Source organism: Ipomoea triloba, chromosome 1 (genome assembly GCF_003576645.1).
Source record: "Ipomoea triloba cultivar NCNSP0323 chromosome 1, ASM357664v1".
NCBI lineage: Eukaryota > Viridiplantae > Streptophyta > Magnoliopsida > Solanales > Convolvulaceae > Ipomoea > Ipomoea triloba.
This window is the reverse complement of record NC_044916.1, coordinates 27,311,786-27,337,103: the sequence shown is the minus strand read 5'-3', so window position 1 is coordinate 27,337,103 and position 25,318 is coordinate 27,311,786. Positions and strand designations below refer to the sequence as shown.

The window sequence follows — 25,318 nt, the reverse complement described above, 5'->3', positions numbered from 1 at the left end:
GAGAACAAAAAGAAGAAGTGAATGAGGATAAAAGATTGAAAGCAAAAGGAGGAGGACAATAGGAGAAAGAAGAAGAAGAGAAACAAAAAAAACAAGGGTGTGAAAAAAAGGAGTTTGGAGAATGAAAAGGAAAAAAGATAGAGACAGAGAGTGAGAAGGTCAACAAAGAAAAAACGAGAAGGGATGAGAATGAGAGTGAGTATGAAAGGATGGAGAACATGAAAGAAAACAGAAGGAAAGAAAGAAAGAACGGATAAGGAAGATGGGAAAGAGAAGAAGAAAATTAAGAAGCAAAAATGGGGAGTGGAATGATAAGAAGGATCAAGAAGATGAAAAATAGAAGGAAATAAGAAAGGAGTTGAAGAGGAAAAATAAGACATGTTGAGTAAAATAAATGGCATGAAAAAAGTTCAAATATTTTGGATGCCTATAGATTTTAGGTTAGATGTTATGCTACCCTCATCCCATTTACATCCTCCCGAAAAGGTTGTCCTAGAAATTAATTTTAAATATACATTGTTTTTGGTAAAACCTTAGAAAGTTATAACAAAAAGCTATATGCATTTGAAGATATGTTCTCATTAAGTTCAAAAGCACCAAAAGGTTGTCCTAGAAATTAATTTTAAAAACATTGTTTTTGGTAAAATCTTAGAAAGTTATAACAAAAAACTATATGCATTTGAAGATATGTTCTCATTAAGTTCAAAAGGATTGGGTGAACTGACCTCCGTCTCTCTTGATAAATCTTTAATTTAAATTGTACGCAAGAGCAACATCCAATAGCAAGAATCACCAGGTCCAAACTTATCCTACTAAGGATCCACTTTAGTGTTGATCAGTTGATGGTAAGAATGTCAAAAACTAAAAATATGATAGGAAAATATACTTTTTATAATTTGACAAAACTGAACCCATTCCTTCAGTTTTTGTCAAATTAAAGAATATAATGTACCAATTTCTTATGATTGTCTTGAACGATAATTTCTTAATAATTTTTAAGAAAAAAATCTATCAGTGAATCGTAACAATGTTAGATGCTTAAAATTGTAAAGGATGTGGTACATTTTATAATTTAACAAAATTGAAGGAATGGGTCCAATTTTGTCAAATTATATAATATACCACAACTCTTATAATTTTTAGTGTTTGTTACGATATCCATTATCTTCCTAATATTTAACATTAATAATTAATAATAATAAAAAGAAAGAAATACCTTAAGTGATGATGGCCTATACATTGTCATGAAATTCACGATAAATGTATGCTTTTGATATATAGAGTTTGCCACAATATATCAAATTCACACTTCAATCAGAGCTTTCTCTTTCTATTTACTATAATGTCGCTTCAACAATGAATAATCAACTTATCATGCGTATGAGTTGCATAGAATAAATCATGGAGAAAAACTAGCTTGGAGAGAATGTTAATCATACCACACTTTCAGGAACACTTTTAGGCTAAAGGAGAGAAAAGTTGCCACTCCGCCATTATTTTCATAACTCAACTCTACCCGAAAAAATAAATAAGTTTGACCCTAACAATGAGTTTACAAGCATCATTTAACGTAAAATGGGATAAAAACATAAAACTGAAATCATTTTAACCTTCATATTGTAGTCACACCCATGGAAGTAAGCTTTCCAAAATTGGGTTGGTCCGTATGGATATTAAGGCTTTGGCTCTGGTCTATGTAGCATCCATGATCAGCAGCCATATCAACCAAAGTCCTTTGCTTGATCTCCCACACAGTCCTAACATGAGTACATTATACTCTGTATTAGCCAATGAATAGAAAGAAGAATATGAAGGAAAAAAATGGATGAGAAAATTACTTGTAGATTAATTTAAGCCCGTCAGGAATTTCAGGGATTTTCTGCACAGATCCAACCTCGTATATAATCTGGTTCTTAAGTGGTGACCAAAGACCCATCTCAGTTAAGTCATGAAGAAGATGTTTGTAAGTTTGTTTACCACAACAAATCACCATTGTCAAAATACAACAGTAGTTAGAATTGGATAGGCAGCAAACTGAAATGTGAACTAACATAATCTGGTGGGCAAAGAAACCTTAGCACTCTGCGGCTGTAAATGTTGGAAGTGTATGGCTCCAAGCATTCATTATTTCCAAGAATTTGGCTTGTTGAAGCAGTGGGCATTGGTGCTACAGAGAGTACTTAAATCATGTTAGCAATTAAAAGGACTGAAATCCACTTATAAAAAACTAAAGAGAGTACTTGAAAATTTTAAAAATCCATTTATAAACTAAAAAGAGTGTTTCAAAATTTTGAAAATCCTTTTCTAAACTAAAGAGGGTAATTAAAAATTTTAAAAATCATTTTATAAACTCCATTCCATTCCATTATTGTCCATTTATAAACTAAAAACAGTATTTCAAAATCTTGAAAATCCTTTTCTAAACTAAAGAGGATAATTAAAAATTTTGAAAATCATTTTATAAACTCCATTCCACTCCGTTGTTGTTTAAGATTATTGGTAATCAACAAAAATCTATTACAACTGTGGAGTATAATTGAATGACATTAGTACCTGCGAAGCTGAATGAGATCTTAACTCTTCTCAACCAAACTGTCAAGCTTCTCACCACGTTCTCAACAAGTGCTGTGGTATTAACTCATTCTTACAATTAAAAAGGCAAAGGGGTCAGGAAGAGCTTCTGCCTTGTAAAAATATGATGCAATATAAATTTTTATCTGACAAAATAAAACTCAAATACCAAAAGCATTTCTAGTTGTTCTGTAACATGAATTTCCTCTAATATTAATAATTGTGGCAATCAGAAAATAACACAATGTAACTAATGTCAGCCCTTCCTAGCATCACAGAGAACTGATAGGTTAACAGTTAGCTTGTAAGAAACCAACAGAAAGCATTACAGATCAACTAGGACATAGATTGTAAATGAGAAAGAAAATAAAATTACAGCACATTACTTACACAAGAAAAATTTTTGTTCCATCCAACTCCCGTTGAATTTTCAACAGCTTGTCAGCTTCCGCAGGATCCTGAAAGATTAAGAAAGGAAAGGAACTTAAGCTTATCAGCAAGTGATATAAATTAATCAAGCAAAGGGTTCAAGATGAAATTAGTTATCACTGATGACATTAATCTGGTAATAAGAAAAATGAACTAACTAGACACCTGAAATTTATTTAGAGCTTCAAATAAGTAAGGCCATTGTCGAGTACTATCAGATTGAGCAGATCTCCATGTGTCACCAAAAGTTTTTGGTACTCATCCACGCCCTATAAATATAAAAAGTGCACATAAAAATCAGCACTTGATGAAATGAAACATCTCTCACAAAAATTACAAAAATCAACAAGAGAAAATATATTACCTGATTTAGCAGTGAAAAGCACTTTGAACCGGGTAGTGATCATCCATAAAACCCAACACACATAAGCCATTACGGTTATATGAATGCACCTTGTACTCAATTGCATTAAAAAAGTAAATGTTAGCTTTCTATGAATCATACGATATCATTCCGAAATACATTGATTTCATGCATCTGTTAACTTAAACCATCAGAAAAGGGAAAAACAGATAGAGGGATCACATAATTAGGCATTCAAATGTGGATAAACAAAATTAACTAAAGAGAATACTAACAGACCCCCCTAAAGAATGTTGACATTGATCCTATACGGTAAACACAACCCTATACAGTAATTTCAAAAACAGCCAATGGTAATTAATAGAGAAATCAAACATAGAATCTAGCACTATACAGTAAACACATCTAACATTTAGAGAAGCTCAAATTCATTAATCAAAGAGTATAAGGGGTCGTTTACTTCATTTCTCTGTTTTTCCATTTCCAGTTTTCCATTTCTCCATTTCTCCAGTTTCCTTATCCATTCCTCCCGTTTTCCATTTCTCCCTTCCTCCAATTTTTCATTTCTCTAATTTTTTTATTTTATTAAATACAATCCTCCCATATAGGCATATAGCATTTGTACATTTCTACAACAAAGATAATAATAATAATAATAATAATAATAATAATAATAATAATAATAATAATAATAATAATAACAATAATAAAAATAAAAATAATAAAGATAATAATAATAATAATAATAATAATAACAATAATAAAGAAGATAATAATAATAATAATAATAATAACAACAATAATAAAATAATAAAAATAATAATAATAATAATAATAAAAATAGTAATAACAATAATAATAATAATAATAATAATAATGATAATAATAAAGAAAATAATGATAATGATAATAATAAAGATAATAATAATAATAATAATAATAATAATAAAGATAAAAAAGATAATAATAATAATAATAAAGATATTATAATAATAATAATAATAATAATAATAAAGATAAAAAAGATAATAATAATAATAATAATAATAATAATAATAATAATAATAATAAAGATATAATAATAATAATAATGATAATGATAATAAAGATAATAATAACAATAATAATGATAATAATAAAGAAAATAATTATAATGATAATAATAAAGAAAATAATAATAATAATAATAATAATAATAATAATAATAATAAGAGGAGAATAGGCAATACAAAAAAAGCAAGGAAGAAGTGAGTCACCAAGCAGGTTTTGAAAAAAAACCTCCAGGTTAGCATAGAACTTTTCACCCGTGTTTTTCCCAGTTCTCCAAATGAAGAACTCCAATTTAGCTTTCTCCAAAACTATACACAAATGAAAGAATGGAGGTGGAAAGCTATGTTTGAGAATTAATTTTAGTAAACAAGTTTTCCATTTTCATTCTTCCACTTCTCCAATTCTCTGTTTTTTTTTTTTTTTTTTTTTCAGAAAATCCTACATTTTTCTATTTACTAACGACCCCTAAATCACAAAAGGTGATTTACCTCAACTTCCTTGTAGAACTTGTAAACGTCTTCTGCATAGGTGATTTACCTCAACTTATTATGGGCCTGAGTTGCATGAAATAAATCACGGAGAAAAACTGGTTTGGAGAGAATGTTAATCATACCACACTTTACCTCTCTTCCTTGTCCTTTGTTTCCTTTGCTCTCCTAAGCATTAATGGCCTAAGAATTGCCTTGATCAGTTTCAATTCTCTCTTATCAACATTCTCATAAGGTCTCTGTATTAACTTATTCCACCCAAAAATAGCAAACATTTAAGTAGTCTAATTTAGTTAAACTTATTACCATGTATATATACAGTAGTAATATATAAGATATACCATGCCCAATTGCACCATGGCTCAACATGCAAGAAACACAAAAAGCTGTAAAGATCTTGCACATTATTCTGCAGCAATTAGTGAGGACATCATTAACATAAACTGGATTGCTAGAACAGTCTAAAAAGTATTATGTTTCTCACATGAGACGATCTTACACAATACTTATTTTTTTAGGAAACATGATAAGTGGAGCACTCAGATGAGGGAACATACCTGCAGTGGAGTACCAGTGAGACACCACCTGCAATGTACAGACAATGTGAATGCAGCCCTAGCACTCACTGTTCTCCAAGACTTTATGGTGTGTGCTTCATCCAGTACAATTCGATGCCAATCAACTTTATGGAATATGCTACTCCCCCCATCCTAAATCAAAGTTAAAAACTGGTTAATCAAGGTAGTCCATAACAAGTAGCATTGGGCATAGAACCAAACAAACAGAATAAATACACTTTCAAGCTCAAGGGAAAACATTGATACTGATCTGGAAAACATTGATACTGATCACTTACAGCCTTATATGCAGCAGATAGAAGACCATAGAGGTTGTCAAGACCACATCTGGTTCTGCTATCACTCTAGGGTTTACTTATGTACCCACCATAATGAACAAAAACAGAAATGCTATCTGGCTTTGAATGGGCTTCAAGTTCATCCTGATATAAGAATTATAATCAATATCAATCACAATTTCATGTTGAAATTAAGCAAAAAAGGGGCTACAGACTAGCAAACACACCTTCCATTGACCAAGTAATGCCATAGGACAAACAATGAGAGTGCCACCTTTAATCCTTCTGTTCCTAGAATGCTGAGTAACAGCCATATCCTCAGCAAGTTCTTGCCCAGCCTGGCAAGTATTAGAGCAATTGTCATTACAGTTTTCCCCAGGCCCATAGCATCTGCAGATTTATTTTACAGAGAAATCAATATATGCAACAACAATAAAATTAAAGAGAGAGAGAGAGAGAGAAAGAGAGAGAGAGAGCCCAGGAGACCCCTAGTGGAGGCCGCTAAAGGAGAAAAAAATTGCCATTCCCCCATTTTTTCATAACTCAGCTCACCCTGAAAAAATAAATAAGCTTGACAACAAGTTTACAAGCATCATTACAACACATAAAATAAGATAAAAACATGGAACTCAAATCATTTTAACCTTCATATTGTAGTCACTCCCATATAGAAAATGCAAGATAAACTTATTTTCAACATCCAAATCCCATGGAGGCTGAAAGCTAAGCAAACAATGCAAGTTTTAATAGTCATAGTCTTGTAATTTATAAAAGTGCAGCTATCATGTACTGAAGTATATATAATGAAGATAATATAAAAAATGCACAAAACCTACTTCTAGAGCAAGAGCCTTTTGTTCATCAAAGCGTTATCGATCTCCGGCACATTTTTCATTCTCAAAAGAAAAATTAAATAAAATTACAGCACATTACTTACAAGAATATTTATTGTTTCATCCAACTCCCTTTGAATTTTCAAAGGCTTGTCAACTTCCGCAGGATCCTGAAAAATTAAGAGAGGAAAGGAACTTAAGCTTATCAGCAAGTGATCTAAATTAATCAAGCAAAGGGTTCAAGATGAAATTAGTTATCACTGATGACATTAATCTGGTAATAAGAAAAATGAACTAATTAGACACCTGAAATTTATTTAGAGCTTTAAATAAATGAAGGCTGTTGTTGACTACTATCAGATTGAATAGATCTCCATGTGTCACCAAAATTTTTTTGGTACCCATCCACAGCCGATAAATATAAAAAATGCACATAAAAATCAGCACTTGATGAAATGAAACCTCTCTCGCAAAAAATACAAAAATCAGCAATAGAAAATATATATATATATTACCTGATTTAGCAGTGAAAAAGGATTTCGAACCAGGTAGGAGATCATCCATAAAACCGAATGCACTTATGCCATTAAAGTTATAGGAATGCACCTTGTACTCTATTGCATTAAAAAAGTAAATGTTAGCTTTCTGTGAATCATGCGATATCATTCCGAAATACATTGATTTCATGCATCTGTTAACTTAAAACCTTCAGAAGAGGGAAAAACAGATAGAGGGATGACATATTTAGGCATTCAAATGTGGATAAAAAAAATAAACTAAAGAGAATACTAACAGACCCCCCTAAAGAATATTGACATTGATCTAGACCTATACAGTAAATACAACCTTAATAACAGCCAATGGTAATTAATAGAGCAATCAAACATAGAATCTAGCGCTATACAGTAAACAGAGCCAATGGTGATTTACCTCAGCTTCCTTGTAAAACTTGTAAATGTCTTCTGCATACTCCACAACTGCCAACTCATTGTACACATCTCCAGCATCAATATCTTCAATCTTCTCCTTTGGTAATTTAATGTTCAGTCCACAAGCAGCCTATGCAAAAACAATAAAAGACCAAAGAGAACTCCAATTATTCAATCAACAGAAACAAAAGACTTCCATTCATTCAAAGAGATGAGATCAATAGAGAATGAGTCTCAATCAACCTTGCTTCGAGCAGTGAGAGTTGCAGTATAAGTCTTTCTAGATGAATCTTCAGCTGCTGCCTTTCTGCGGAGGCTGTTCTTTTCCTTCACCTCTTCTTTAGTGTCAGGGCTGATTACAATCACAGCTTCAGGCTTGATTGGCTTCACAGTAGCTCTCTTCTGAGAAGGAGGCTTTCTAGGCACCTCCATTTGCAGCAGCAACTCCATCCACATTCACAGCACCAAAACATTTCTGCAGCAAATCAAGAGATTAAGGCAGGGGACAAGTTCTTTAGAACTTCAGATTTAAAGCAACAAAGCATGATGATGGGGTGTGGGGGCATGGCATACAATAATTAATAATGGATCCTAAGCATCATTTAACACTATTGCATAGGGAAATTATAGCCACCAACCTTGTTCTTGTTAGCTGCTGCATTAGCCAGTAGCTGTGCACCAAAAGCCCTTGTGAGGGGGCTAGACACCTGAGGAAGCTGCTGCTTGCCTTCATGCCCTCGAAGATAACCATATTGCCAATATCCCCAAGTACCCGGCGGTTCCTTCCATCTGCCGCCATGTTCTTTTGCTTTATTCCCCCAGCAAAGACTCCCTCAACTGCAAATCTGCAATTCATTTACGTTAGGCAATAAAACACCCCAAAATTAATATTTATGATCTACAAAGGCAAATTATGATATTTTATAACCACAGCCCGTAGGTGGACTTAGATGGACTAAGATGATTCGGAGAATCGTCAATTATCGAAGGCCATATTTCAATTTGGCCTGATTACCAATTTAATTAGCAACATTTATCATCAGTTAATCTCTGAGCTACTGTTTTGAGTTTTGATCTCATTGCCGATAATCTCTGAGCTACTGTTTTGAGTTTTGATCTCATTGCCGATTTTCTCTGAGCTACTGTTTTGAGTTTTGATCTCATTGCCGATTTTTTTCAGCACTCAATTAAAACCTCGGAAGATTTTACCTCAAAACCACCGAGTAAATTATATAAAATACATATGTATTTGAGAGACCGACCTATCAGCCATGTTAGCTATGGCTTTGAAAGCCATAACGAGTGCTCGGTCAGGATCACCGCCCCGATTCTGCAAGCGGGCGACAGAAGCGTCGCCATTAGAATTCGGACCCTTGGAAATAACGGTGGAGAGGCCAACATCGCCGAGCAAGGGGTTAACGGGTCCTCCAACACGGTTCGGGTCGTGATCACCAGAATCATCAGCAAACGTACGCCACTCAGATGTCTCGTCGATGGAGCGGGATTCAAGCACGAGCCCGCACTCGGAGCAGACAGTGTCCCCGGCGGCGTGGTCGAACACCACCTCCGTGTTCTTCTTGCAGTCCGAACAGTAAGAGTCAGCCATAAGTTCAGATCCGATTGAATTCCCAAACAGAAAAACCCTAGAACGCAGCAATCGGTGCTCGGTGGTTTATCTATATATATGTATATATAGATATATATCGAGAAACAAGTATATGAATATATTTATGTATAGTCTAGAGAGAGACAGAAGGGGGAAGAAGGTTTTGTTGTTTTTGATCTTCTCTCCCTCTCTCTCTCTCTCTTACCAAGCTGTCTTTGGTAATTGGTATGGGAGAGGAGAAGTAAACTGGCAGAAGTGGCGTCAAGGGTCTATATATATCAAATAACAGAGATCGGCGGCGAGTGGCGGACTGGCGGGTATATCATGCGCCGACTTAAATTTTTGAACACAACGACTCTCAACGGATAAATTAATCCGTTGAGAGTTTAATTTTTTTTTTTTCTTAATTCTGCTGAGAGAGTAATCATTTTTTAAAATTCTTCCTAACTAAATTTTAAGAGGTAAAAAATTGTGTTAAATTGTATTTCGAATCTTTGTCCGTGAAATATGGCGGGTGAAATTAAAATGTAATATTTATACACGAAAGTGTGATACTAATCAGAATAAAATATTTATTATTTATATGAGAAATTGTAATACTTTTACATTTTGATTTAAAAGTATTACATTTTCTTTTATAAGTAACAAACATTTGTTGGGAAACTGTTTGGAAAAAATTAGAAATATTACTACGAAAATAATATTTCTGTGAAAAAAAACAATGAGAAGAACGAAAGGATAAACGGAAAGGGGTTAACACGAGTCTCGAGCGAATCACTATTTCCTTAAAACCTTATTTGCTACCTCCCAAAAGTGCGTGTTACGATTCACAGTTTGAGCACCCACCCCTTATTTGCTACCTCCCAAAAGTGCGTGTTACGATTCACACCCTTATTTGCTACCTCCCAAAAGTGCGTGTTACGATTCACAGTTTGAGCACCCACCTCCCAAAAGTGCGTGTTACGATTCACAGTTTGAGCACCCACCAAACTGATGAACCCAGCGAACTAGAGCAAGAAGGAGGGAGTAGAAGCAAGTTTCGACTCATTTTGGGATTTGATTTGCACCCCCTGCGCGCGAAAGAGAACCTCTATGCTATACAATTTACTAAGCCATAGAAAGGCTCTTGTATAAATAGTGGTGCAAACCCACTTCCCAAATCAATGTGGGACAAAAGCTTACTTCAAAGCTTTCCCACCATTTTTCCAACTCAATTGGGTCAACTTTGAGAACCAATTTCTCATTCACCCATTATCCGTTTTGTGCGTATCATATATCAATCTCTTCGTCTAACTACGAAGAACCTGAATCCACTTTGACCCGACCCAAATCGGAAGTGGACCCCACATATATTTGTACCACAAAATAGCCACTAAAAATGCCATTTTATGCTATTTTTTTCCAACAACATTTGCCAACATCACTTATAAGGAAAAATGTAATACTTTTAATGCAAATTTTAATACTTTTACATCAAAATGTACAAGTATTACATTTATACATTCAATTATAAGTAATAAATATTTTATTCCTGATTTTCAGAAAAAATAAATAAATAAATATTTTATTCCTGATCAATATTATATTTTTTCATATAAGTAATACATTTTCATATTAATATAACTTGACCCGACTCGTCTTACGGTCAAAGATCCATCACAAGTGTGACTCATTTTTAAATGTGTTCGTAGAGGGTTTATATATATATATATATATATATATATATATATATATATATATATATATATATATATATATATATATATATATATATATATATATATATATATATATATATATATATATATATATATATATATATATATATNCTTTTTTTTTTTTGTTTAAAGCTAATTTTTATTTTTATTTTTAATTTCTTTCATATTGTTAAAGTTGATTAAGCAAGTCAAACTTTGGTTGAGAAGAGGGAAGAAGTCGGGTTTTAGAGAGACAACAGGCCATATATGTAGAATAAGAAAAAGAGAAATCGACGGCTGCGAGTGGCGGGAACCCTAGCTAGAAGCAAGGCTAGCTCTCATGGCTCCTCTTAAGGAGAGTAATTTGCACTTTCTCAAACTCAGCCGACTCATCATCTCATCATGTGGCTTCATAACCTCAATCCAGTCACATCGTTTCGTAAGGGCAAGTTTAGCGAGCCAATCAACAACAAAGTTATTCTCTCTTGGCACGTGGCTAATCTTGACTTCCCAGTTTCTCGAAATTCATTTCTTGCACTCTCAGATAATATCCTGATCGAACCCATCAAGCCAATATCATTATTGATCTAATGCACCACATCTTGAGAGTCACAATGAATTCATCTCGTCACTATCCCAAGCCCATTTTAATTCATTGTGTGTCTACGAAATTTAAATATTTTAGATATACGTCAAGTGACAAGCAAGAATTTAAAAATTTATTTCGATAGCATGTAGTAGGTATGTGAAATGTGATAGGATACTTCCAATTATATATCATGGACCATGGTTTACCTTGTAAGGTAGACCACTGATAAGATGTACATCTATATCTATATCTATATCTATATCTATATATATATAATAATAGAAGTGCCTGGCTCATTTTTCCCGCCCAAGTTCAAGGCATTTTTGTAATATCAAATATTTGGACAATATAATATTTTTGGTATTAATTAATAATTCCTATAAATTTTGTATGAATATCATGGTTGAAAAAATTAATTCCTATAAATTTTGTATGAATATCATGGTTGAAAAAATCGCTAGCTATAAATTTTGTATGAATATCATGGTTGAAAAAATCGCTAGACGTTCCTCGGGCGCTAGGGGAGCGCCTAGCGCCTAGGACGCCTAGGCGGGGATTAATCGACGCCTAGATATAAATAATAATAGAAGTGCCTGGCTCATTTTCCCCGCCCAAGTTCAGGGCATTTTTGTAATATCAAATATTTGGACAATATAATATTTTTGGTATTAATTAATAATTCCTATAAATTTTGTATGAATATCATGGTTGAAAAAATTAATTCCTATAAATTTTGTATGAATATCATGGTTGAAAAAATCGCTAGCTATAAATTTTGTATGAATATCATGGTTGAAAAAATCGCTAGGCGTTCCTCGGGCGCTAGTGGAGCGCCTAGCGCCTAGGACGCCTAGGCGGGGATTAATCGACGCCTAGGCGCCCGTGTATTTGTTTAAGTATTTTTAATTTTTTAAAAACAAATAATTATAAATTATATAATACTTTAATAGCTGATACTAAAATATTAAATATTAACCTAAAAAATATGTAGAGTTTGTATAATTTAGGGTTATTTTGTTCAAAACGGTGTTGTTTAAGTGAAATAACCCATTAAAAAAACAAAGAACAATAGTTAATTGGTCGACTAGGCGGCCTAGTCAGTGCCTACGGAGTCTAGTCGGCGCCTAGGAGGCCTAGGCGGTTAGCGCCTAAGCGGATATTAGGTGGCCTAGGCGGTCGTGTAGCTAGCCAGCCGCCTAGATCACCATTTAATGTGATACGCTAGGCGGTCGACCGGCGCCTAGTGCCTAGGCGGGGATTAATCGGCGCCTAGGCGGAATTTTTGCAACACTGAATAATAATAATAATAATAATAATAATAATAATAATAATAATAATAATAATAATAATAATAATAATAACTAAACTAACCTTGTGACACTTGGCCATTTCTCTTTGATAAATTGTCACTTAGCAAATTTGAATCATGTGTTGAACCATCCCACCTGCTAAGAACATATATAAATTATAAATCAAAGTTACAAGCAGCCAATACATTTCGTGAAATTATTCCATGACAATTACGATAACTGCTTACATCATGTCTACTTACCATTGCTAACAAAATCATCACCATCGTACCATAGATTCTTGCATCAATTTCATTACCCAATCCGATAGGGTTTTTTCTTATGACAGTAGTACTTAGCTTTCAAATACAAATGCTAAATCCTCATAGTCAACAACCATATTTGTCCGTAGGTTTTTAAGAGTAGGATGAGACTAGAAAAGAAAAAAAAAAAAAAGTAGTTAATGAATTATTTAGAATATAAAATTTAAGCAAAATCTATGTTAAACAATATAAGAAGCTCACCTTGAAATAATCTTCCCACACTTCATCGCTAGCGGTAAACCTCTTTGTGATATTTAGAATTATGACGCATAAACTCAGAAAATTATTAAAAATGATTATTAAACCATTTCAATCTGCTTTAATTTGGTACTGTACATATGATTTTTGACACCCAAGCTTTTCATTTAGAGCAGCCGCTCATGAAACCAATTCAAAGGCTTCCATGTGCTCTTCAATCTCTAATGGTTAGTGTACTCTCTCTTCTATTGCTTTTAAAATATCATATTCCCTTTTTGGATTCACTTTTTAGCAGCTATTTATTGACAATGTGGACTAATCTTCAGGGTCTATTATTTTTGTTCTATCTTTGAATTTAACTTAAGTATCAGCATGTACAATGGCAAATATGGATAACCCATATTTTGTTGATTTAGATGTGCTTCATCATCAATCATCCTTTACAAGACCAATGATTACGATGATTGTTTTTTGGGTGGTACTGATGAGGTGATTCCTTGAGAAAAGATCAGACCATATACAAGAAATTTTTGGGTAGTACTGATGAGGTGATTCCTTGAGAAAAGATCAGACCATATACAAGAAAATGGGAAACGAGTGTCATATATGGACACCATTGATGAATTAGACCTTGTTGTGGAGGGACAGAAATCTAGGATACATAACGGGTGTGATGTCCAACACAATGCCCCTGTTGTGTTTTTCTCAATGGGAGGCTACAATTATTCTGCCAGTTTTATAGATGAGTGATCATTGATTTTCTATAAGTTTCTGCCAATTAATTGCACTACCTGTTTTATTCTTGGTGTATGCTAAGAAATGTTTGCTAACCCTATTCAGAATTATTGCTTGAACTGCTATTTCCTTTCGATTTAAAAGGGCTCAGATAGAGGCTATGCAAGCTCAGATGACAAGTTTGTTGGACGAGTTGCGGCATTCTACCCACTTCTATTCCACGACCTCCAACTACTCTAGATGAAAACATTTTGCTAATTCTAATGTTGAAAACCTAGGTGACAATTAGGTTGTGCGTATTACGTGGTAATATATTTGATACCATTTCTAACAACAATGTTACACTTTACAATGCTATCCCCAACTACGGAGAGGTGGTTATCATATGATCACTCTCCTATATATATATATATATATATATATATATATATATATATATATATACATACATATACATACACACACAGAGTATATATATGGGAAGGTCTAGTGATAGGATCTGATCTTGAGAAATCTATACTATTAATAAAAACAATATCCTCAGTTTTAACTTCCTGCCCAAAACAGACCTATAATATTTTGGTGTGCGTAATATTGTAATACAATTCCTATCCCTAATACAATTGTAAATTAAAATAGAATTCCTAATAAAATATATTATTCCCTACGTTCCTATTCGTAATACAATTCTAGACTAGAATTACTAATGGTTATAATTCAGTATATATATTTCTCTGCAATGCAATCTATACTATTAAAAAAAACAATATCCTCAGTTTTAACTTCTCACCCAAAACAGACCTATAATATTATGGTTTGCGTAATATTGTAAAATATAGTAATACAATTCCTATCTCTAATACAATTGTAAATTAAAATAGAATTCTTAATAAAATATATTCTTCTCTACGTTCCTATTCGTAATACAATTCTAGACTATAATTACTAATGGTAATAATTCAGTATATATATTTCTCTGCAATGCAATCTATACTATTAATAAAAACAATATCCTCAGTTTTAACTTCCCGCCCAAAACAGACCTATAATATTATGGTTTGTGTAAATATTGTAAAATATGGTAATACAATTCCTATCTCGAATACAATTGTAAATTAAAATAGAATTCCTAATAAAATATATATTCTTCCCTACGTTCCTATTCGTAATACAATTCTAGACTAGAATTACTAATGGTAGTAATTCAGTATATATATTTCTCTTCAATGCAATCTATACTATTAATAAAAACAATATCTTCAGTTTTAACTTCCCGCCCAAAACAGACCGATAGTATTATGGTTTGGTTTGCGTAATATTGTAAAAAATATGAAAATTTGGCATAATTCAACCCGCAAGGGCCAACCAATTTTCTGAACGACATTCGTGCATGTAGTTCTCCGCGCACGAGTCAAGCCTTTTTAAGTTCATTTTGGGATTTCATTTGCACCCCCCCCCCCCTTGCGCGCGAGAGAGAGCCTCTATGCTATACAATTCAATAAGCCTTAGAAAAACTCTTGTATAAGTAGTGGTGCAAACCACTTCTCAAACCAATGTGGGACAAAAGTTACTTGAAAGGTTTTTCTCTAAATTTTTCTAACTCAAATGGGTCAACTTTGAGAACCAATTTCTCATTCACCCATTATCAGTTTTGAGCGTACAATATATCAATCTTTTCGTCTAACTACGAAGAACACGAATCCACCCGACCCAAATCGAAAGTGGACCCCACATATATTTGTACCACAATATTGCCAGTAAAATGCCATTTTATGCTAATTTTTTTCCAACAGTTATTTGTCCAGAGAATATCAACGTGTTGAAGGAAGAAGATGATATATAGTGAAGGGCAATATCATCTTCACTATATATCATCTTCTTCCTCCAACACAACGCTCTACGGTCAACCAGCAATTACTCAACTGATTATCAAAATATAAGTGTACCTCAAGATCATGCAATAACTAATCGACAAGTAATTAAATTAGTGAATATGATGCAATAATGTAAAGTATCTACTTATTGCATTTATACACTTATTTTAGAACACTGAATTTTTGTGATATTTGTTGCATGCAAGGAAGACTCATACTATAATTGCATTTATACACTTATTCATACTCATATTCGATGTTATAATTTATATAATTGTATATCGATTCAAATATTTCTTAAAATATTATAACAAATTCATTCCGTGCAACGCACGGGTGAAAATACTAGTAATAATAATACTATAATAATTTTATAATGATTAGAGAAGAGTGAAGACCGTGAAAATAATAAAACTATAAAAATATAAAAAATTTTAAGGATCAAAACTTTATTGACTTAAAATGCACACCCCTACAAAAATTTTAATTAAATTTTTTTTATTATTTTAGTTTCTAAAATTTCATCAATTGTGAATCATTTTAGAAAACTGGCTTGTCTGAGCAATTAAAATATTAGGCAAATAATTTTGTATGTTTGTTTGCAAGATTAGATAATGTATTAAAATGAAGTGAAAGACCAAGAGAGAAGGAACTACAAAAATCCTGACTTCCACTTTTACTAACATATAATTTCCAGGTTTATAAAAGCAAATAGTGTCTGAGTAACATTTCTAAAGTGTAATAACCCCATTCTCTATACATTTCGATCTCCCTAGTACATCCTTGACATGCCAAACTGGACAGTCCCTACTTTTCTGTGAGCAGCAGAAGCCGCAGCACTTGCAGCTGTTGCGGCCGCCACGCCAATACCACCATATTGAGCTTTTGCCTGCAGAAAGTTAGTGTCGATGCTGATTCCATCACTAACGTGATCCCCGGGGGGCTTTTTCCCTCCAGCCCCCCGTGTCATATAGAATGGGTTGCTGTCAATAGTGATGGCGATATCTGGTGCTAATTTGGCAGCCATGCCGCAGTGAACTATAGGTTTCATGTGTTGTTGTGAAGATGGCACCACCTCCTTCTGTGCTTCGGTTACAGGTCTTTCCTGCTTAGCTGCTGCCCCGAATCTCTGGTAACAATATGTCGAAGGCATAGTCTGAGAAGGCAGCCTAATTGTACTCCTGATTACATTTCGCTGCTGCTCAAATGCCTCTTTACTTCCGATCTCATAAGGTAAAATTGGACCAACAACCTTTCCTGGTTTGGCTGTTAAGGTTTCAAGTACACAGGAGGGGTATAATTAGAAACAACGAGGGAGAATAAAAGCGCTATAGGATGGCAAGAATGAAATGTATGTATGTATGTATGTATACCCACCCTGGCAACTCCTCTGTTGGGGTTGCACCGCCACCGCTCTTGGACCTCTATCAGGCTCTCTGAAGTTTCTATTGCAGGACTCTTCCCCATTTTGCTGATCTTTCATATTAACAACAGTTTGTCTCTTTACAGGGATTGTAGTGGAATGTATAACTGAAGACCTGGAAGAGATGCAAACAAATATTCAGGTTACAATAGAAAAATTCATAAGAGAAGCTAAAATCACGGTTAAGATATATTTTTATACTCATTCTAAAAAACATTAAAAGCTATCAAGCCACTACTAAGTTCATTGAGACAACTGTAAACATGCACTAACAATCACACACCTAGGAAGAGATACATGCTTTCTTTCTGCTGGAAGAGGCCCAATTTTACCACCGTTTTCTTCCAGGTGAGCAAACTGTTTCCTGAATTGATCAACAGCACTGCATACAAGACATGGACAAACGTAACATCAGTGAAATAAAACACATTTAAAGGTGGATACAGAAGGAAGGTAGCCAGTGCCTACCTTGGATACAGAAAGTTCACTCTTTCTCCATTTATGTAATCTTTCCTAAGTTGAGGATGATATTCTAGTATCTCCCTGAATATTAATTCCCGTACATCCTCCTTTGTGACCTTTCGCCTCTCAAATTCAAACTCCAATTTAGAAATAGCCTGGCAAGATGGTTCCCTCTCAACTTTAGCAAGTCCCTTGAAGTAAGGATCAGCTAGTGCCTGATATAACACAAAAGGAGGAAGGTCCAAGAATCAGCATTTTCAGTATACCATAAGTTCTAAATGCAAGTTAGAAATCAAGATACAACAAATTGGGTTCCCAGAACAATTCAGTACCAAGTATCACTACAGGGGCACAAGAGTAAGACTGTAGACGATAAATTTACTCAGAATATCCCAGAATTGAATTCATAACGAACCTCCTCAGCAGTTGGCCTATCCTTCGGATCAAAAGCCAGAAGCCTTTCCAGCAGACAGAGGGCCAAAGGATCAGCATTAGGAAATTTCTGAGCAAAAGGCATAGGCTGCTTCTTTCGCATACTAGTGAGGTATCTTCTCGCTTTATCATTCCTCACCTGGACCAACACTCGTGCCAATTAATAAGAAAACACTGGTTGCAGATATAAATAATAGAAGGTCAGGCAGAGCTACAAACTCGGGAAATGGTATCCATTGAAGGTGTCCCAAGAAGATCAGTCATCAAATCCAGCTGATGAACAACATTTTTTCCAGGGAATAGGGGCTTTCCAGTTAAAACCTCAGCAAAGATACAGCCGATGCTCCATATATCAATAGCAGGAGTATACTGCATACATTCGGATTCCATCAGCAACATAACAATTATGTATGACATTTCACAAGATTTATGTAAATCCATAGGTCTAAGAAAAATTTTAAAAAATAAAATAAAGAGTCTACAATAACTAATCCACCATGGTTACACATATCCCATCCCTCCCTTGTGACCTTACCCACAAGTCAATGACCCAAGGAAAACCACAATGATTCTTTCCTATCTTATATTTTTTCTATACCTGCATTTACAGGCTCCCTTGCATAGGAAAACACTGCAGTAACACACATAATAAGAAAATAAGGTTCAAATTTTGGTATATATTATTAAAATTATACCTTAGAGAAAAATGAACCACATAACTCTGGGGCTCTATACCATCTAGTAGCAACATAGTCCTGAAATTTCAATATCATTTGAATGTAAAATACATGATACAAATAAGAACAAGAAAGGTAAAAATGTGAATGCATATCATTTCTTATTGCATACCGTCCAAAATATTGTTGTAGGTGTATCATTAAAAGCAACTCTGGCCAAACCGAAATCACATATTTTGAGTTTACAGTTTGCATTTGCCAAAATATTTTTTGGTTTAAGATCGCGATGGTAAACATTGGCTGCAAAAATATTAACCATCAGTATTCCTCAGGGCATGAAGCATAATGAACCACCCTATACAAAGGGTACATTGTGTTACTAAGGCAAATGAGGTGTACTGATTACCAGTGTGTATATACTTTAGGGCCCGGAGCAACTGGTAAAGAAAAAATTGGTAGTGTTCCCGTGTCAAATCGTCATTAGCCTTGATGACTTGGTGGAGATCTGATTCCATTAGCTCGAAAACAACATAAATATCTTTGAACTCCCGACTTGAAGGTGGAAGCATAATATGCTTAATTTCTACAATGTCAGGATGCCGTAGAAGCCTCAAAAGCTTTATCTCACGCAGAATACGAGCGGCATCAGATATGTGTTCAAAAATATCATGTATTTTCTTAATAGCAACTTTCTCGCCGGTATGAGTGTCAATTGCAGAGCAAACAACACCATAACTTCCTTTTCCTATGACCTCCTGAATCTTGTATCGATTTGCATCACCATATTCAGAGAAGAAGTCCATCTCTGTTGAATTCTGGTGCATAAACATAATTAAAATTAGTCAGTATTACAATATAGCAAATATTGCTCACCTAGGAAATGAATCAATGAAGGTGCAAATTTCCATCCATAAGGCTTGGCAATTATAGCTCTAAGCTGTTTCCTTGTATGCTCGGAATTTACTTACTAAGTTCTTGGATCACAGAAATGCAGAAAAACAGGCAATCAATCATCAACATATAATCATCTTTAATTTTTGAGCAACTCAAAGCAGCTGAAGGATATTTGACCATAGATTTGCCAAAAGAAGGGCAGTTTTTCCCTTTTCTTGCTTGATTAAAGTTGGAAAGTAAAGAATCATATGGAACAGAACAGGGAAAGATTGAAAGAATCCTTTGAGACTTGAGAGCATAAGAACAACCAAAAAGATAAGAAATTGAAAAGGAAAAAAAAATTAAATCAGAAACGTAAACAGTAGGAGACCGACTTATGTAAGTATGTAACAGAACCAATAAGAGGGGGAGAAAGCAAAACTTAATTTATTCATTAGCACTAATATTTCTGAATATTGGGGAAATGCATAAGCATTAACCTTTTTCAGTTTTCATTGAAAATACCATTTCCCCAAAAAAATGATATATCAAGAAAACTGCAAGATCAGCAGGTTTCTCACTTTAATTATAATTCTAAATTGAAATCAAAATCTCAAATGCAATTTACGAAAGGCAAAAGCAAAAAACAAAAACTTACTTTTTTACGATGATCAGGCTGCATGATTTCTCACAATCACTCCCAAACCACTAACAAAAGCAGCGATTGAACGAACCAAAGTCCACCAATTTCAAAGGAAAAAAAAAGAAAAAAAGAAAAAAAAAAAGACCAGAATTACATTCAAGAATTTATCCACATTTGCCCCAGCGACCGCGGCTCCGGATTGTGAACGAGCAATCCCACCTAATCCGCCTCGAATTATCCCAGAAGAACAAATCCCCAGACTCTAAATCCCTCATACACTCTTTCCTCACAATCACCCCCGGAAACGACGACGACGCAGAGCTCCCCTCCACCACCTCCGCCAATGCCCCTCCAAATAAAACCCTAATATATACGCATATATGAAGATTGGGTAGATCTGAAGAAACCCCAGGTGGCGGTGAAGAGCGGGATCTGACACCGACAATCGGTGTGTAGGGGAAGGGGTTGGAGGAGTACAGATACGGAGGAGGGATAGAGAGATAAAAATGGAGACGTCTAGAGAGAGAAAGAGGAGGGGAATGTATTATGAATAATGTGTATATATAGCTGGAAAGGGGAAACATTGATGGCGATACAAGCTAAGTATTATATACGTATGTATTTTATTTTTCTTGCATGTGATACCTTATCTGTAATTATACGTACGTATACGTGGTGGCTCGTATTTAGCTAAAAATACATTGCACATACGTATCAAATACAAACACTCCCCAGCTCATCAGCTCATACTTTCAGGGCTGTTTGGTTAAAACAAATTGGAATTCTTCTCTCTCTTAATATCAAAGAGTGAAAATTTTCGTAATTTGTTGGGATGAATTGCTTTTTCAAGAAATTATAATTCTTTCATTTTGAGAAATTGCAATTTCAACCCCTCCCCTAAAATTGCAATTCAATGGAATGTGGAAAAAAAATTTGACATGCGAAGACTATTGCCCTCCTTACTTCCTAACTCTAATTTTATTTATTTATTTATTTATTTATTTATTTTTTATTATTATTATTATTATTATTATTATTACTACTACTACGCAAGGAAATTTTAGTCTTTATATCACTTCTTATATTCTATTCCCGTCTATCAAACAATGAAATTTGAATTACAATTACATTCTCATCTTAGCTTATTTATTTCCCCCGAAATTGCAATTCATTTCAATTCTCTCTAATTCCCTCATTCCAACCAAAGTGGAAGTTGGGAACAACCTGCGCAGTAATTAATTAACTTCAGCTCTAAAAATTATAAAAATCCAAAGTAAACTGTGGACGTGTTTTAGCTGGTGTATAGTTAATATAGTCCCTAAGTATGTCCATATTTAGATAAATTTATAAACAAAATTTACATAATTATATTGATTGTATGATTAATAGTTCCTAATTTTAATTTTTTATGCTATGAAAATACACACATGACCAAATATATGGGAAGCCTAACTATATTATTATATTGTAATTTTGATATTTGTTATTTTTAAATTTTTAATTTAAATTCATGATAACATAATTTATTCCATGCATTGCACACATGATTAGTTATCCTTTATAATATAATGATGATGAAATGAAATAGCTCATTACATACAAGTTATGTAGTGAAAAATGATATATACTGCAAAAAAAAAAAAAATGTGGCGTAAAAAATTAAAGACTCACACTACTGCCTTTTAGAATAATTTTACTCGTGCTTAAGTACAAAGTATAAAGTTGTTCCCCAAAGTTACACAATTAATCTATACATTTCTTTAATAATACTAACTCTATTACATTGTAGTGGCTAGATCTCATGACCCCCATATAGAGAGTCACTACATGTCATCTGAGCACAATGTGTTTGGCTAAATTAATCATTTTAGTTAGTATGATTTGTAAGAATTTTCTCCAACTATTTTTTAAAAGAAAAAATATTTTGATACAAAATAAAAAGTCAAACCATATTATAATACACTTTCATTATATTACCCAAATTTCCATTTGCACATGCTATGGATTTGATTTATTTTCATTATAGTTCCATGCATAATGCATTGCTATAGGTAGTTTAATTTGCTACATAATATCTATATTTGGTAAATTGGATATTTTTAAATAAAAATTATTATTTTTCTCTACTAAATTTATCTCATGTTCACTTCCTAACATGACAATAAGATGTTTTATATTTAATTTATTCAGAACTCCACCTTGAGTTAAAAAAAATAAATTTATTTAGTCATCATTAAAAAAAAAAAAAAAAGGATCTAATCTTATATTGCCCATAAGTAGTTAAATATTATGAGGAAAGTGTAGCATTATTCTTTAAATAACTCTGTATTTTATAAAAAATCTACAATATTCAAAATTATTGTGATCACTATTATGAATAAAAGGGAAAATGGTCAAATAAGTCCCTAAATATTATTTGAAAAGTTAATTAGGTCCCTAAACATGTAAAAAATTCAATTAGGTCCTTTAACATGTTAAATTGATTCAAATAAGTTTAAAAATCGGTAAATGACTTGCAATAGCATGTTATTTACTGTTTGCCACAAAATCCTGCGACCGGCGACAATGAAACCGTCGCTAGTCGCCATACGCCGGCGAAAGGCGACCCAAGGTCGCCTTCTTCCATGGAAGGCCACCAGATTCAACAAGCTCATCGCTGAAACTGATTCAGAAACGATGGTTCAAGCTCTATCTAAAGAAAATGATTCTTCATCAGTTTTTAACACGCTAATTGGTGATTGCAAATTCCTTATGAACCAATTCCAAGTCTTAAAGGTTTTTAATAAAAGAACTTATCATAAAATATTTGTACTTGAGTGTCGGGAGATGTTTAAATAAGAAATGCTGTCACGATTGGGCACCAGTTGGCAGTTGTCCCACTTTGTACAATCATCCAATCCTTAAATCTCGCTCCATTCATATTGGTACCCAGCAGCGTACGTACGGACGTAATATATGCCACGTAGCCAATCATCAGTTTGCCAGTTATCCTCTTGCGATTGTTTTTTTTCCCAGATGAGGATAACAGAGAATTTCTTTCCCATGTGAAGATAAAACCTAATTCCCATGAATTTGTTCTTTCAAAATTTGCTCAACTAAATTGCTACAACTATCTTTTATGTTCACCTTTTAATAATTATTCGTGAAATATTTGATGCTGTCAGGATATCTCACTTTGAGTTAGGATTAAATCAATTGCCGTTTTTCAAATAAAATAAAATAAAAAATCAATTGGCGGGAGATGACAAATTATATTATGGATCACTGATAAATAATTATTTTAATGTATTAAATGTTCATTATTACTATAAAATGAATCTTTAAAATATGAACATTTAGTAATAAGTGGTAGTATGGTAGTGGTGGAGGTAGTTGTGTGGTGGTGGTGGCCGGCGGCGGTGGTAGTGTTGATGGTGTGGTGGCGATGGTGGTAGTGATGGTGGTGATGATAGTGGTGGTGGTGATAGTGGTGTAGTGGTAGTGGTAGTGGTGGTGGTGGTGGTGAAGTGTTGGTGTGAGAATCGTAAAATGGCTTCCCTAAAAAAAGAGTGCAAGTCATTTTCCAAGAAAATGAGATTATTTTTCATTGACCAAGCACTCATTTTCCTTTGACTCACGTACAGTTTCCACTACTTACCAAACATTTAAAACCCGAAAAATGATTTCCATAAATTATTTTCTGTGTTTTTCAAACACATCCTATGTCCAAAGAGTTAAAGGGTGTGTTTGGAAACCCGGAAAATGATTTCTATAAATCATTTTCGAGTTTCCAGTGTTTGGCAACAAGGAAAATTTAAAGTTAATGGAAAGCAATGAGTTGGTCAATGGAAAATAGCTAACATTTTCAGGAAAATAACTTACCCCTTTTCGTTTGCAGCAGTGGAGCAACCAATCACCCCCACCGTCGTCGTCAGCGCCGCAACCACCCCCACCACCCTACCACCCAGACACCAACCACCCCCACCCACACCCCCACCACCACTACCAACCCACCCACCACCACCACTACCACTCACCACCCACCACCACCATTGTATATTTTAAATATTTAAAGTTAAAAATAATTATGCTCATTTTCCAGAAAATGAATCAAACACACCAAGACAATTTTCTGGAATGCAACTAAACACTGGAAAGGAAAATGTTTTTTTGAAAAATGACTCATTTTTCAAAAAACATTTTTCAGAAGTCATTTTCTTACTTTCCAAACACACCTTAAGTGATATTGGATGGCCTTTAGTGGACAAGGAGGAAATGATATTTGAAGGATCGAAGCACAATCTAATTTGGATAAAGTAGTCAAGTGGATTAAGGGCAATGGTCTTCCAATGGGGGCCCTTCGAGATGGCATTTCCAAATACAAAATCTTCCTCGATAAAAATTAGGAGGTTAGAGTTCGACATATGTTTAAGGAACAAAACATTGTCACATACCACCTTTCGAAATTGGCTATTCATTGGAGGATATGCTGGGCTAAGTTGGAGAATCCTCCGCCTAGAGTGTGGTTGAGTTGCTTGAAGACCACATGACTGTTCTCAAGATTTCTATAACTCATTAGAGGCACTATTATTGGGTGTTTGGTACACATGAATTGCAATTCAATTCCTTTACAATTCTACAACAACCGAAATTTCTTTGTTTTGTTGGAGGGAATTGCAATACCCTCAAACCATTCTAATAGTCAATATTGTCAACATCTATGTGATTGTACAATACACAATACTCCAGCACTAAAGGTTTTTGATCGTAAAGTACCAGAAAAAATCTCATGGCGTACATGTGTGCCAAACCAATGAAACTACATATGCCAGGCCACCACCACTCTCAAAGCCTTGAGCATCATTCTCGAAAGAACCTTATTTCCTTGTGGCAATGGTGGAAACCTTATTTCCATTAGATATGCATGTTTCCACCGCTTAACCATGCTTAGAGCACAGATTGCAATAAGTTGAAATTTTCTCGTATTCAACTTGTTAC

General features: G+C 34.0%; 3 protein-coding genes and 1 long non-coding RNA gene across 5 annotated transcripts; all 4 read right to left on the bottom strand.

Moving 5' to 3' along the window:
- Nucleotides 1-2,683: 2,683 nt before the first annotated feature.
- On the bottom strand, nucleotides 2,684-3,409 carry LOC116023234. Its single transcript, XR_004099388.1, has 3 exons — nucleotides 3,365-3,409; nucleotides 3,166-3,269; nucleotides 2,684-3,029 (listed from the first exon to the last, which is right to left on the bottom strand). It is a non-coding gene; the product is annotated as an uncharacterized LOC116023234 (long non-coding RNA).
- A 2,086-nt stretch (nucleotides 3,410-5,495) lies between these two features.
- LOC116023218 (transcription initiation factor IIB-2-like) lies at nucleotides 5,496-9,341 on the bottom strand. Of its 2 annotated transcripts, XM_031264213.1 has the most exons (7): nucleotides 7,764-7,976; nucleotides 7,522-7,650; nucleotides 7,107-7,205; nucleotides 6,696-6,761; nucleotides 5,986-6,096; nucleotides 5,759-5,902; nucleotides 5,496-5,612 (listed from the first exon to the last, which is right to left on the bottom strand). In XM_031264213.1, exons 3-6 carry the CDS (start codon nucleotides 7,149-7,151, stop codon nucleotides 5,825-5,827), a joined length of 300 nt encoding a protein of 99 aa, XP_031120073.1. In that variant the 5' UTR covers nucleotides 7,152-7,205; nucleotides 7,522-7,650; nucleotides 7,764-7,976; the 3' UTR covers nucleotides 5,496-5,612; nucleotides 5,759-5,824. The 2 variants fall into 2 exon arrangements, with proteins under 2 accessions (XP_031120073.1, XP_031120066.1); XM_031264206.1 differs by lacking the exons at nucleotides 5,496-5,612; nucleotides 5,759-5,902; nucleotides 5,986-6,096; nucleotides 6,696-6,761; nucleotides 7,107-7,205 and adding exons at nucleotides 8,159-8,365; nucleotides 8,783-9,341 and having other exon boundaries at nucleotides 7,555-7,650; nucleotides 7,764-7,995.
- Nucleotides 7,414-7,970, bottom strand: LOC116011622 (G2/mitotic-specific cyclin-1-like). The gene is made up of 3 exons (XM_031251069.1): nucleotides 7,764-7,970; nucleotides 7,522-7,650; nucleotides 7,414-7,419 (listed from the first exon to the last, which is right to left on the bottom strand). Exons 1-3 carry the CDS (start codon nucleotides 7,968-7,970, stop codon nucleotides 7,414-7,416), a joined length of 342 nt encoding a protein of 113 aa, XP_031106929.1.
- Nucleotides 9,342-16,484: 7,143 nt separating the features above from the next.
- On the bottom strand, nucleotides 16,485-20,879 carry LOC116023208 (mitogen-activated protein kinase 20). The gene is made up of 10 exons (XM_031264197.1): nucleotides 20,357-20,879; nucleotides 19,232-19,640; nucleotides 18,998-19,125; nucleotides 18,844-18,903; nucleotides 18,368-18,517; nucleotides 18,132-18,287; nucleotides 17,723-17,931; nucleotides 17,538-17,636; nucleotides 17,209-17,369; nucleotides 16,485-17,097 (listed from the first exon to the last, which is right to left on the bottom strand). Exons 1-10 carry the CDS (start codon nucleotides 20,378-20,380, stop codon nucleotides 16,604-16,606), a joined length of 1,890 nt encoding a protein of 629 aa, XP_031120057.1. The 5' UTR covers nucleotides 20,381-20,879; the 3' UTR covers nucleotides 16,485-16,603.
- Between the last annotated feature and the right edge of the window lie 4,439 nt (nucleotides 20,880-25,318).